This window comes from Megalobrama amblycephala, linkage group LG14 (genome assembly GCF_018812025.1).
Source record: "Megalobrama amblycephala isolate DHTTF-2021 linkage group LG14, ASM1881202v1, whole genome shotgun sequence".
NCBI classification, from domain to species: Eukaryota; Metazoa; Chordata; class Actinopteri; order Cypriniformes; family Xenocyprididae; genus Megalobrama; species Megalobrama amblycephala.
The window spans coordinates 22339755-22355202 of record NC_063057.1 but is presented as its reverse complement, the minus strand read 5'-3'; the positions used below and the strand labels follow the sequence as shown (position 1 = coordinate 22355202).

The following is a 15448-nucleotide window of genomic DNA, read 5'->3' as shown; positions in this document are numbered from 1 at the left end:
AAATGAGAACGGAGTGTCCCGATAGGGAGACGCTCACAGTAAATAACAGAAATACACACAGACAGCACCCTCAAGCACCGTCTATGTGCACTCCTCTCCAGACAGAAAATGCCCAGAAATGTGTATATCAAGTGTCAAAACCTGGGACACGGATGAACATACTCTCTTGAGCGTTTGTAAGGCATATATAAAAAACCCTACCGGAGTCGATACAATCGTGATCAGACAGAACAGTTCCGAAAGACGAAAAGATACTGACTGGTTCTCTAGGTGCTCCTTATATACTTCCGGGTCATGCTATGATGATGTCATAGGCTGTCGCCGGCCAATATGATTGGAGTTTTTTGATACTTGGCTTTCAGACATCAGCTCACGTGTGACGTTCCCCAAAGCGTGACTGAACGCAGAGTTGAAGTTCCCTTCAAAAGGGAAATGCAGATATTAAATGGCATATATATGACGGAGTTGGACTCGTTGTCTAACAGCAAAAAAAAAAAAAAAGTCACGCTTTGTAAACTTGGTTATGGTGCATCTAGTGTCAAGTGAGTTTTGTAAGGTCTGCACAGGATCAAAATTTAGCAGGCCCACCATGAACTGTGTTTAAGCCTCAACTCATTGAACTTTAGTTTGTAAATCTCGCATTGGCTCCAACCTGGCGGACACTAACAGATCACCGGACACGTTTTATGGCTATTTCGATAGATTCCTGAACATCTCCCTTGTGACTTCAAACGATCATGGTCAACTCGGATCGAATTACTGCAAGCCATGTGGCCACAGGCCAGACCAGCCAAATCCCAATACACACCACACACACACACACACACACACACAGACACACACAAACACGCATGAAGATTGTATGTACAAAATATGACTGTGCCAAAGTTTACCCGTCGTTGTATTTCAAGGGCATGTATGTATCCCTAGTGTATAAGCTTAGCTATGACTGTAGTGATGTTAGTTTCATTCTAAACAATAAAATTAGAGTATAAACTGTACCTCCCCTTTTATGTTTTTGCCACCTGACAAGTTTGGTTTCTTTGTAAAGCTCTCTTTATGCCTTATTCAACAATGTAGGTCACATTACTGTAAAATGCATTATTCTATTTTTAATGGTACTTCGAAGAAAAATGTACTCTGATCTACCACTTCATAAATTATGCAAATCGAGCCGCAAGACAAGACAAAGAAAATGTTTGCCCGCCAATATTGCACCTATATCATTGGGTGTTTCACCCAAGGAGGCGTGTTGGCTTGTTTGTCCATAAAAGACGAGCACAAGCATTTTTGCTTTGTCTCTCGATTGTCTCTGAATTGTCCATCGCCCTCTTGTGCACGCTTCCATCACGTGCTCATCTTCTTTCGGGACAACCATCTCCGGCGAAACAAACTTTCAAGTCCTCCTTTTGCTTTTGTATATATGTATATCCTCTGTGTATATTTTGATGTTTGTATTAGTAGTTTCATATATTAAACACATTATATTCATGCTCGATTGTTCTGCTGCTCATTCAGAAAAACTAAGTCACTTCTACGTTTTCGATCCGACAACACTGCTTTACGCTTTAATGCTACGGTAACACTTTATAATAACGTTCAGTTATAAGTCACTTGTAAATTATTAGTTAATGGTGAACTAATCATTTACAAAACATGATTATATGTTTATAAATGATTGATAAGTGATATGTTAATATTTTATGAATGTTTTATTAATTCCGTTATAGGTCATTTATAAATTATTAGATAATGTTCAACAAATCATTTACAAAACATGAATATACATTCATATATGATTAATAAGTGATATACTAACATTTTATGAATGTTTTATTAATTTGGCTATAAGTCATTTATAATTTATTAGTTAATGATCAGTGATTAGTTAATGATTATTATTAAATTATCATTAGTAAATGATCAGTATATGATTTATTGATGAAGTTGTAAGCTGGTCTGTGTTCCAAAGCACAAACATGCTGGTATGCTAAAGCACTATTATTAAGAAGAGTAATTTATTTGTTTTGAAGTGGATAAACATTTATAAATGCCTTACAGTCAGGTGATTCCAGTGGATTATATTAAATCCTTTCACTCATCCGCACAGACTTGTGTTCTGTGTGGAGTGTGTGGGGTCTAGTGATGAAGTCATCCTCTGATCCGGATTTACCTTCCACTGAAGCTCACATCAGGTGCACAGAGTTAAACACTCCATGTGTGTTAGAGAAGACAGCTGTCTATACCCTCACCAGTCAGCAATTACACTGCACTACACACTACAAAGTGTTCAACACCTGTTATAGATGATGTTCCCTATTCTAAAGTGAACTATTCTTCACTTGTAAATGTGTTGCATATAATTTATAGACCTTTCTTACCTGTTATAAATTATTTGTATATGTATACAAGTCATTTATAACACTTTCTGCATACCCTAAAGTGTAAACTATTCATCACTTATAAATGTCTTACATATTATTTGTAGACCTTTCTTACCTGTTACAAATTATTTGTATATGTATACAAGTCATTTATAATGCTTTCTGCATCCCCTATTCTAAAGTGTAAACTATTCATCACTTATAAATATCTTACATATCATTTGCAGACCTTCTTTATAAATTATTTACAAACTGCAATTTGTAAATTTACCATTTATTTGCCATATGCAAAGTATATCTTTCAGTTACAGGATATAAAAATCTATACGAATCCTGATATTTAAATTATATATTTTTATATAAAAATTATGATATTTTATGCAAATATATTTTGCTATTACTATATACTATATTTTACTTTGAGCCCCTAACTCACCCCTTATACCTAAACATGACCGCCACTTCACAAAAATAAAAACGCAATACAGATATATTTACAGTGACTGTTATCTTAGTTGATATACTGTTGTATAAAAAGTATAATTTTAAGCTCCCTACTCCACCCTATTACCTTAAGCATAACCATTTTGACAATATACGTAACGTTAGTGTAACAGGCAGATAAATGTAACTTTACGTTAGTCACAATAATTTATTTAAAACATTACAAAAAGCAGTATACAGAACAGACAAAACGACGCATGTGCTACATTACCAGCGAAATGACAGCAAATCATAATTTTGTGTGAGTAACAGAATGAAATTAAAGTGTTTAATCGGTGCAAACATTCCTCTGATCTGCATTTCCATCCTTTTAAGCGTCGTGCTGATCTAACTCAACACAGCAACTCAAATTCGGCATGTCGCAAACACTCTATGGTAGTCGCAAATCACATGTGAGCGAGGTTTGACGTTGCTGCCGCAAACCTGTGTTGTCTTGTTAGACGCGCCAATTTTAATTTGAAAGTTATGAAACGGCGGATTAATACGATTATTAATGTATAATGGTTATATTACGTTATAAGAATCTTTTCCTCACACGATGGCATCGTACAACTTCTGAAGACTTGAAAATAATGCACAAAATAATGGACTACGTTTATTATCAGTTTATGGTGCGTTTTCATGTTATGGTGAGGAGCTGTTCCATGAAAAGCAAGATAAAAATTAAATGATTAAGTGCTGGTTAAACGGTGGCAGAGTGTTGATTTTTTTATTTTTTTATTTTTTAAATAATGTAAATTTTAGGCTTGGGTAAAGTGATGGAGTGAGATGATAATGTAACAGGAACATCTGCAAATGATGTGTAACACATTTATAAGTGATGAATAGTTTACACTTTAGAATAGGGTATGCAGAAAGTGTTATAAATGACTTGTATACATATACAAATAATTTGTAACAGGAAAGAAATGTGTACAAATGATGTGTAACAAATTTATAAGTGATGAGTAGTTTACACTTTATAATAGGGTATGCAGAAAGTGTTATAAATGACTTGTATGCATGTACAAATAATTTGTAACAGGTAAGAAAGGTCTATAAATGATACATAACACATTTACAAGTGAAGAATAGTTTACACTTTAGAATAGGGGATGCAGAAAGCTTTGTAAATGATTTATTCATGTGTTTACACATCATCTATAACAGGTCTTGAACACTTTGTAGTGTGTACTGCAGTGTAAGTGCTGACTGGTGAGGGTATAGACAGCTGTCTTCTCTGACACACATGGAGTGTTTAACTCTGTGCACCTGATGTGAGCTTCAGTGGAAGGTAAATCTGGATCAGAGGTTGTCTTCATCACTAGACCCCACACACTCCACACAGAACACAAGTCTGTGCGGATGAGTGAAAGGATTTAATATAATCCACTGGAATCACCTGACTGTAAGGCATTTATAAATGTTTATCCACTTCAGAACAAATAAATTACTCTTCTTAAAAATAGTGCTTTAGCATACCTGCATGTTTGTGCTTTTGAACACAGACCAGCTTACAACTTCATCAATAAATCATATACTGAGCATTTACTAATGGTTTGTTCTTCATTTGTTCATGATTAACAATTGTTTATTCAGATAATGATACTAAAACAATTTTGTCATAAATACTTCAGTTATTATAAGCGATAAATAATGTCTTGACTAATAACTTATAAACTATCTACTAATGATCTGTTTGATTTATTTAAGATAACTTACAACACATTTGTAAATTGTTAGCATAACACTTGTTAATCATTAACTAATAATTCATAAATGACTTATAACTGAACGTTATTATAAAGTGTTACCAATAATTCAGTTATTATAAGTGATAATGTCTTAACTAATAACTTATAAACCATCTACTAATGATCTGTTTGATTTATTTAATTGAGATAACTTACAACATTTGTAAATTGTTAGCATAACACGTATTAATCATTTATGAATGTATATTGTAATGTTTTGTAAATGATTCATTCATCATTAACTAATAACTTATAAGTGTCTCATAACTGAAATAATAAAACATTCATAAAATGTTAACATATCACTTTGTAGGAACTGTGGACGAACAGACAAATGAATCATTCAGATGATTCTTTCAAAACATAATTCTAATTCAGAATTGAGGTTCCGGCTCCGGCCCGTCTGCAGATAAAGCCAGGCTGATTACTTTTACGACAAATGCTTCCTGATAGTAGAAGAAGCGACATACCAAAGGGTCACCCAAGAAGACAGAGAGACAATCCAGACCCTTTTGTTTCCTTACTTCACAGGAAAGCCAAAGAGACTGTTGAACAAATAAATCTGCCTCAAAATTGTTCCAACAATTTTAACGGACTTATCAAACATCTTTTAACTACATACATTTTGCATTATGTGTCCACAAGTACTACCTGTAAACAGTTAGGCTTTAGAACACTCACAATTCATGTAAATGTGTTAACTCTTGACTGAATGACTGAAAGTATGCCTTATTTGGACTTAATTTGATTCTTTCCCCCTTTCCTATATCCTGACTTGAATGAAATCTGTTTAAAATGTATTGTATTCCATTTAATAGAAATTAGGTTAAAATGGCACTCTCTGCTGAAGCAGAAACAGGATGTAACACTTATGTTTTATTGGGGGCAGAGGAAGGCCCGCTTGAAACAGGACAATGTCTGATTGGCCAGGACTCCTCAGAGGGGTGACAAACAACTAAGTTTAAATGATCATATTGCAAGATAGTGAAGGGGAGAAGTTGGTTAGTAAACGAACAGGGAGTTGGTTCTGTTCTGGGAAAAGAAGCCAAGACAAGTACCAAGAACAATGGAGTGACAAGAAGAACAGACAAGCCGCTCATTCAAGCCATCCAACCTTCACTCACTTTTCTTTTCTTTACTTAATTTTCCTTTACCGCTGAAAGTCTTGTGTGCTAAGTTTCGCCGCAAAGTTCAACCAACGACTTTTGCCGCTTCAACTCCAGCGACAAAGAGACTTCGTTTCATTGTCCCACACGGACCTGATCTGGACCAATCATCGACTTGGGAAACCCTCCTCTGCACGACGAGGGAAATTCACCTTTAAGTCAACGCAAGCAAGTACCTCCAGATGAAAACTGAACTGGTGCATTTAAACGAATGATTCATGGCTCGTTCTGGTCTTTGAAATGCATTGATAGGAATTCGGTTAATCAGATCACTCTCTCTCTCCCTCTCTCTCTCTCTCTCTTTCAAAAGAGAGATATCTTTCTCTCTCATTTCCTTCTTACTGCAACGCGTATGAATGTGTGTGTGTGTGTGTGTGTGTATGTGCGTGCCTTTGTGTTAGATTAGTTTGTGTTAGAATAAATAAAATCTCTTGTAGATTTTAAAAGAAAGTGTCTTGTATTATGTGCTTTATGATTTAATATCTTAAACTGTCGATTTCAAGTTACCGTGCTCTAATCAGTGTTTTCACGATTGTTGGATATTTATATCCGTTACAAGAGCTTATTACGGCTCGAGCAAATGAACGCTGGACGAATCAGTTGCTCGGTCGTAATCTAAACAACTCTTTATTCATTTGAGCTAATTTTACTTCCTAGGGTGTTTTCCCTACAACTTATTAATCATTTATGAATGTATAGCCATGTTTTGTAAATGATTTGTTCATAATTAACAAATAATTTATAAATGACTTATAACTGAATTTATAAAACATTCATAAAATATTAGTATATCACTTAAAAATCATTTATAAATGTATATTCATGTTTTGTAAATGATTTGTTAATCATTAACTAATAATTCATAAATGACTTATAACTGAACGTTATTATAAAGTGTTACCGCACTTTGAATTACCATTGTGTATGAAATGTGCTATACAAATAAAATTGCCTTGCCTTGCCTTGCCTTGTACATAGACAGAACCAAAAGCTTCAGGACCTCAGACCAGCTCTTTGTCTGTTATGGAGGCCAGCAGAAGGGAAAGGCTGTCTCCAAGCAGAGGATGGCCCACTGGATAGTGGACGCCATCGCCTTGGCTTACCAAGCTCAAGGCGTGCCCTGCCCACTCAGGTTGCATGCTCACTCCACGAGAGGTGTTGCATCCTCCTGGGCGCTGGCTCGTGGCGCCTCACTGACAGACATTTGTAGAGCTGCGGGCTGGGCGACACCTAACACGTTCGCTAGATACTATAGCCTTCGTGTCGAGCCGGTCTCCTCCCGTGTTCTCACCTCAGGTCAGAGGCACGGAGAGTCCTCTGATCTCCCTTCGGCAGCCGATGTGGCGGAGCGTCTGGCGCCAGGCCTATACTCCGTTGTATCCTCGAGAACCGGGTTTAGGCTGGGTACCATATGTGTGACCCTATAGGGATCCCATATGTCTAGTTCCATGGTTGCTCCTAAGCGAAGCCCGTGTCTTTCCCTCTGGGAGAACCCACCTCTCATCGGGTTGGAGTCACCCCAGTTCTTCCATATGTAGTACAGCCTTACAGGGTTAGTCCATATGTACTTATCCACATAACTCCTTCCGGGAAGGATGTGGCTTCCCAGCAAAAGGGTACGCTTTCCCAGTGTTATCCAATAGTCTCACTGAGTGGGTTTTGGGGAACAGAAGTGATCGACACTCTCTGTGTTAGCCCTGTCCCACCGTTCTCAGACAAGGGGATTCAGGTGGCTTACTACAGAGCGCTGGAAGGGGGCAGCTTTGGTAGGGATTCCTATTCGTCGGTCTGTCCGACGTACGTTGAACGTGACAGACTGAATGGGAAAGTCTCAGTTACAAAGGTAACCCTCGTTCCCTGAAGGAGGGAACGGAGACGTACATCCCGTCGCCACAGTCGCTGTACCCCGCTGATGCTGCTGCCTGATCTGTTCGGCTCCTCAGCGAAAAGCTGAAGATGCAACGCACCTGCTGCTCATTATATACCCGCGCTGCGAGGCGAGCAGCTGATGCTTATGATTGCATGCCAATGTGCATTGGCTTGTTTAGTTACACTCGAAGTAGATTGGCCTCTCTAGCGAGATTCCTATTCGTCGGTCTGTCCGACGTATGTCTCCGTTCCCTCCTTCAGGGAACGAGGGTTACCTTTGTAACTGAGACTTTGTCAATACAAACTGTTACTGTGTGAATGAAGAAAATTATATATATATATATATATATATATATATATATATATATATATATATATTTAAAAAAGATAAAGATTAATGTAAAATACGACACTTACTTATGGGGCCGATAGTGTTACTGGCTTCACTCACTCCCACTTTACCCACAATCCTGTAGCGGATCAAGTACTGCTTTCCTAACTCCAATCCAGTCAGAGTAAAGTCTTCATCAGGTGTGTTTTTGACAAGCCACTCTTCCTCTTTCACCTGCTGGTACTCCACTCTGTACTGCACAGTTTCTCCAGTCGGGGACTTCTGCAGTTTCAGGGACACACTGCGCTCCTTCATTTCCTTCACTTCTGGTGGGGGAGGCTTCGACACGGGCTGGAACTGTGTGTCTGTCAGCTTCCCTTTTCATACAGATAGATGGAGGAGCCTGGACTGGATGGATCGGAGATGGCAGAAATAATGAATCTGTATCTCTTTTCATCATTGTTAGCCTCTGAAAAACTTTTGAAAAGATGCAAGTTCTCTCTCATCTTTGAGACAACATCAGGATCGTTGGACCACTTTTTGACATTTGCCACAGAAACCATGTTTTGTTCCCCATCTAGCTCTTTAAACTTGTCAGATTCCAGAAACTCCTTCAGGATTGAAGGATAGAGGTCATACTTCAGAGATGTGAAGGTAAGGCACACCACAACATCAATATCAGAATTAAGCAGGATGGTGTTGAGATGGTTTGAGTCTTCAATTTTGATTCCCTCCAGCATTATGGTGTGAGAACTTAAGAGGTTAAGTTCAGACTTGGCATCATCTAACCACTGGTTAAGCATGTCAGCATTAAAAGGGGAGCTGTAGTGGATCTTCAGGATGTCTTCCAGCGACTTCTCGTCCATCCCTCCTCCTCGTATAGCAGGCAAGACCTTGGCCACTGCCTTTAGGAACACCATTTTGTAAATGTTAAGAGAGCCCTGAAATAAGCGCAGCCTCTCTTTGACGTCTCTGAAAACATTTACCAGTTTTTCTCCAGAGAGATCGTTGCATGTCCTCTCTGCCTCAAACAGCCCCTCTATTATATCTTCAGTGTTGGAAACCAGACGTGTGGTGATTCCTCTCTCCAACTGAGCTGCTTTTGAATCCAGAAGAGAGAGAGGATAGAGCCAGACTTTTACTGGAACTGCATTCTGTGGATTCTCCTTCAGGATAGTGGGGAGCGTCTTGTACACCTCCAGGGCCTCCATGTAAGTGGTGGGGCTCTGCTCAAGGCGGAAGTCACCATAAAATGTGCAGGAGATTCTCTCAGTCACTTTCTTATCCCCATCTGTCATATCTACATCTCCCTTTCCCTCAATGGAAAATAGAGGAATCTTCTTGACCATGATATTCAGTTCTCCCTCAATCTCCTGCTTGTTTTCCTCTTCTGAAAATGTCCGATCAAACACCATGACAGCCTGAGCTCCGTATAGTACAGCCGTGACCACATGAGTTGCAGTTTTCTGCTCAAACACCTGAGGGTAGGTGATCTGGCCCAGATGAGTCATGGTGAGCTGTTCAAATCTTGTGGTTTCTTTGTAATACATTGTAACTCTGGACTGTTGATTTGAGGATTTGGTGTCATGCAGAAACTTGGCAGATCCTCCCACCTCCACCAGCCCTCCCAAGAAGCTGGCCTTCAGGGAAGCACTTACATCCAGGACACTGGACTTACTAGAGAGAGAGTCGGAGCTACTGAACTTCAAATCTGTCATGAGCTGTAAACGCCTGTCCAAATCTTCACTCAATGATTTCTTATCCCACAGAGTAACACCTGAAATGAGAAATGGCTTCAACAGTTACACATGAGGACACAATGTACTGTTGAAGGTAACATTCTGATGTTGTATCTATAAGACTAATAATTTAATATTTGTGTGCTTATGTCTCAAAATGACCACACATGTACTGTTTTGTTGATTCACATTTGGATGAAAAATGGAATAAAAAGCATTTTACAGCACCTGGAATGAAGGTATCACTGCGGCAGTCATACAGCATACCAGGATACAGAGGTCTTCCCAGAGCTGCCACTTCAATGGGTTTTGATGCCATGACTGCAGTAAATAACAATGAACAATGGGGATATTTATACATATGAAGTTTAATAATGACTACTCATCATTCTAAAATTCTTTTTGCTTGTTACTGATTTCATTAAGTTCTCACATTGTTTTAAAAAACCTTAAAATATAATCTAATTCAGATGGGAGCCAATCATAAGCCACAATCTCAGACAGCCTACATCATGATGAAAGAGCTGTGTGGGAATCACAGGTTAATGCATGATATGATACTGTCACAATATTTTGCCCACGATAACGATATATCACACCAGCGATTCTGTGACAGACGATATATTGTAAGAAAATCATCCACTATATATCACGATATCTGTAAATTAAGAAAAAAATGCATCAGAAAGTTATAAGATTATGTATTTAATTTATTAACGTATATTCTTTGAACATGTACACAATGCAACTGTAAACTTTTCTGTACATCAACTTCTGATTCTGAAAACAACTTATTTTATGTAAACATTTTAATGCTTAGACCTTAATGCAAAAGCATGCATTTAGATTAAGGTAGATTAAGGTGGGAATCAGATAATCATGTTTTTCTTCAAAAACAACAACTGATCAACATGCTCAGAACTGAACAGACTCCTCTGAGACCTGATGATGTCCCCGGCAGTTGAGAACATTCGTTCTGCTGATACACTTGTCCCCGGGACACACAAATACCTTTGTGCCAGCTTGGAGAGGAGAGGGTACCCATGAACCTGAGATTTCCACCATTGCAATGGATCATCTGTCCGTGGTAAAGCTGGAGCCTCTTGGTATCGCTTCATCTCTTGTTCAGCTATGGTGGCAGCTGAAGGCATGGACGTACTAGTATTACTGCTGTTGAACGTCTGCCCAAGGAGATCAGCAAGCGCAGATTTCCTCCACTTTGGGCAGTGTGCAGTGGAAATATCTTTTCCAGGATCACTGTAGTCTATCATTTAATCAACAGCAGCATACATTCCTTCCTGGTCAGGAGGAGGAGTGCTCTGAAATCTTTTGTCCATCAAGTCTGCAGACTCCTGAAAGAAAAAACAGTGGGACACCTGTTGCATTATTATTTAAAAAAAAAATGCTCAGCAGTCAAAATTATATAGTTTTACATTTAAATAGCTAAAAATATTTTATAAAATAAAAATATTTACTAAATAAAATACATGGTGTATATTTTAGCAGTAATTTCATGGTTTTGAAGTATAAAACTTGAACTGAACATTTAAAGGATCATCTATGATTAATAAATGAATTTACCTTAAGAGCAGCTGCCTTTGACACCACTTTGGTAAATGTCTCATGCATGTCCTCTGGTGATAGGAAGAGCAGAGATTTAAACCTCGGGTCTAAGGCTGACGAAATGTAGAGGTTGCTTTTCTCCTCTGAAGAACTGTATCTCTTTGAGAGGTCTTGGTAGATGGCATTCTTTAACTCTTTGATAAGAGGGGAGTCCTTAGCAGTGCTGCTCATGTCACTCAATAGTTGGGTGTGAAGCGGAGCAATGATAGAAACTGTTGGGGTCCTCTCCTCACACATGATATTTGTTGCCACCAGCATAGGCTTAAGGGGTTGTACGACATCTTCAGCATTTGATATTTCCATCTCATTCAAGGTGCAGATGTCAGAGACACTCTTTCTCACCTTTTAAAAAACAGCAGAGTGCAACATTAATTAAAAGATGTATTTAATAATTCATAAGAAACTTTTCTTAAACCTTAAATAACAGGACATAACACATTAGCGACATCAAAAATGAAATGAAACCAATACAATTCACAAAAAATTGAATCTTGGTTAACCCTAGTGAAAAAAAAGTATACTTTATTGTATTTCAAATATATTTCCTTTTTCTATAACACATTGCAAATATACTAACAAAAAATGTACTATCATTAAATATATAAAAAGTATATTAGCATCATATTTTCACAATACAACTTTTAACACACTAATATAATTGTACTTTAGTATATTTTCTAAAAAATATATTTTAGCAAAAAATACATGAAGTGTAAGTTCAGTTTATTTTTTAAAAGTGTATTTATTTGCACTTTATAAAAATATATCTGAGGTATACTTTAACTGTGTGCTGAAAATGATCATTGTAACAATGCACTGAAAGTATATTTAAAAAATACATTATTTAATATCCTGAAGTTGTGGTGTATCTAATGTTAAATTTGAGTATATTTTTTAAGTTTACTTATTCATTGGAATTCATTATATTACTTGTGCTTATTTATTTCAGAATGGCTAATGCATTATAACCCCATTTAATTATGCAGTGTAGCCTATACAATTTCCAAATATGAGTAAAAATGTTTATTAAGTTAACACTGGCAGAATCATTTTACAATCGTACACACAAATCTATATTGAACAACACACCAGCAGCACAAGTAATGCAAAAAAATATGTTGAGTGGTTGAACTTATCGGAATTCAAATGTCTCTTCAACTTGATCTGTGACCAATCAGATTTTGTTGCTCACTGCCTTCAGCCAATCAGAGCTGCTGACGTCACGGTCCTCGCCTGAATCCCCTCGCTCAGTCACTCAGGTGAAGTATATTGTCGCAATGTATAATTTATTTAATTAAACACTGAAAGCGCAATACATCGCTCAACCTTGGGGATTCTGACCAGTTCAGTTATTTTTTTCTTTAATGAAAAACATGGTAAGTTTTGCTGAATCTATGTTATGTTTAAATAAAAACCATTGGATTTGTCAATGAAATATGTCTCTTCATTAGTGATGTTGTTACATTTTATTTATTTTAATGGCCTTGAAAACAAATGCATTCAACTTTGTTGCATTGAAAATTTGTTAAACTGTATTTAAATAGCAGCACAATTATAATACTGTATTGTGTGAGATTATGTAATTCAAAGTACAGTAGTCAACATTTGAAGTGGATCAAAGTTCAGCAAAGTTGTCCTAAGAAGAAGGTTTTAGGACATTGATGACATCCACTTCAAATGTTGACTTTATTATATAGAGCATAAGTAATAACAAAGTGTATTGTAATTGACTGCAAAGTGTGTAATGTTTAATATTTGGAATAAGCCAAAGGTACTGAGCATACTGAGAAGATAATCTAAGATGGCGGCGCGCATAGACACTGCGGCTCAGTGCTTTCACTTTCGGTGTTTTGTTTTGTTTCGGTTTTTTGTTTTATTAGTGGGTTATGTGCTTCTCATTCACAATACATTTTGTTGGGCAAACAATGTCTATGACCGGCATGATCTCCTAAAGATAGGAGTTTTGAGCGAGAGTAGCATCACAGCAGAGTTTCTCAGCTCACACAACATACCGGTGGATATAGCGAGGAGTCCCGGCTCTCCGTGGACTGTCATCCCCGCGGGAAGGAGGCGGAGGCGGCGGCGAGAGAGGAGGCAAAGACGAGGCTGCAGGGCCGGCGTGCTAGCGAGGCTACGTAAGCAGCCATATAAACCACCACTTCCCAGCCTTTTCCTCACCAACGCAAGATCCGTCGTAAATAAAATGGATGAATTGAGACTGCTGGCTGCTACGAACTTTGCCAGTAGGGACAGTTGCATTTTACTTGTTACTGAAACCTGGTTACATTCATCCATTCCGGACTCTGCTATCGAGCTAACAGGCTACACGGTACAACGTCATGATAGGACCAGTGACTCCGGTAAGGGCAGGGGAGGGGGACTTTGTGTGTACATTAATAACAACTGGTGCACTAACATAGAGACTGTAGTCAGTCATTGCTCCCCAGACTTGGAGTGTGTGACTGTTAAATGCAGACCCTTTTACCTACCAAGGGAGTTTACTGTGGTCATGATAACTGCTGTGTACATTCCACCGGATGCTAATGCTAACTCGGCTCTCGGACACTTGTACAGCAACATTAGTTTACAGCAGAGCATGTTTCCAGACGCCGTGCACATAATTGCAGGGGATTTCAATCATGCAGATTTTAAAGCAGTGCTCCCGAAATTTCATCAGCATGTAAAGTGTGCTACCAGAGGAGCTAATATACTGGACAAGGTCTACACAAATATAAAACTGGGCTATAGAGCTAGACCATTACCACATCTGGGTCAGTCTGACCATATGTCCCTGCTCTTAATCCCGGCATACACCCCTCTCAGGAAAACTGCTCTTACCACCACCAGGACTGTCAAAACCTGGCCAGTTGGAGCCTCTCAACAGCTGCAGGATTGCTTTGACAGAACCAACTGGGATATCTTTGAACACCAGGACCTTGAAGTGTTTACAGACACTGTCTTGTGTTATATAAAGAACTGCACAGACATTGTCACAGTGGATAAATACATCCGGGTCTATCCCAATCGGAAACCCTGGATGACCAGGGAGGTCCAGCGGCTGCTGAAGGAGAGAAACAACGCCTTCAGGTCTGGCGACAGGGCTTTTTACAGCACAGCCCGAGCCAATTTGAAGAGAGGCATCAGAAGAGCCAAAGCGGACTATAGGAAGAGGATTGATGACCATCTGGATAGTAAAAACAGCAGGCAGGTGTGGCAGGCAGTTCAGTATCTCACCAACTTCAGGTCTGGCCATGGAGCTGCTGAGGGTGACGCCTCGCTGGCAGAGGAGCTGAACCTCTTCTTTGCCCGCTTTGAGGTGGAATTAAACAATACAGCCACACAGCACCCGATGGCCCACAACAACTTCAAATCCACCCTCTCTGTGGAGGAGTATGAGGTGAAGCGCACGTTGAGAGCCATTAACCCCAGGAAAGCGGCGGGTCCTGACGGTATCCCCGGACGTGTTCTGAAGGATTGTGCAGACCAGTTGGCTGGGATCTTCACTACAATTTTTAACAAATCCTTATCCCTGGCTGTTGTACCACCCTGCTTGAAATCCTCCATTATAGTCCCACTGCCCAAAAGATCATCCATTACCAGCTTCAATGATTACCGGCCAGTAGCACTTACCCCTGTGGTAATGAAGTGCTTCGAAAAGTTGGTGAGGAGACACATTTTATCATTTTTGCCCCCCAACTTTGATCCACATCAGTATGCCTATAGGGCAAATAGGTGCACAGAGGATGCAGTAGCTGTAGCTCTTCACACTGTGTTGACACATCTGGAGCAGCGGGGGAACTACGCTCGGCTCCTCTTTGTGGACTACAGCTCTGCGTTCAACACCATCCTCCCCCACAGATTAGTGGGTAAACTGTTGGACCTGGGTCTGCCTAACTCCATATGTCTTTGGATTAAGGACTTCCTGACAGGACGCATACAGAGGGTCAGAGCAGGCCCCCACATCTCTACAGCTCTTAGTCTCAGCACTGGCTCCCCTCAGGGCTGTGTGTTGAGCCCCTGCTCTATACCCTCTATACATATGACTGCACACCTTTCCATTCCAGCAACATCTTCGTCAAATTTGCTGACGACACTACAG

At 39.1% G+C, this 15448-nt stretch overlaps 1 protein-coding gene across 1 annotated transcript in view; it reads right to left on the bottom strand.

Moving 5' to 3' along the window:
- LOC125246006 overlaps positions 1 to 15448 on the bottom strand; it is a 52227-nt gene that overhangs the window by 15230 nt on the left and 21549 nt on the right. The window contains 5 exon segments of the mRNA XM_048156838.1: positions 8074 to 8361; positions 8364 to 9764; positions 9955 to 10047; positions 10738 to 11078; positions 11308 to 11691. Of these exon segments, the coding sequence (XP_048012795.1) occupies positions 8074 to 8361; positions 8364 to 9764; positions 9955 to 10047; positions 10738 to 10804 (1849 nt within the window). The 5' untranslated portion in view covers positions 10805 to 11078; positions 11308 to 11691.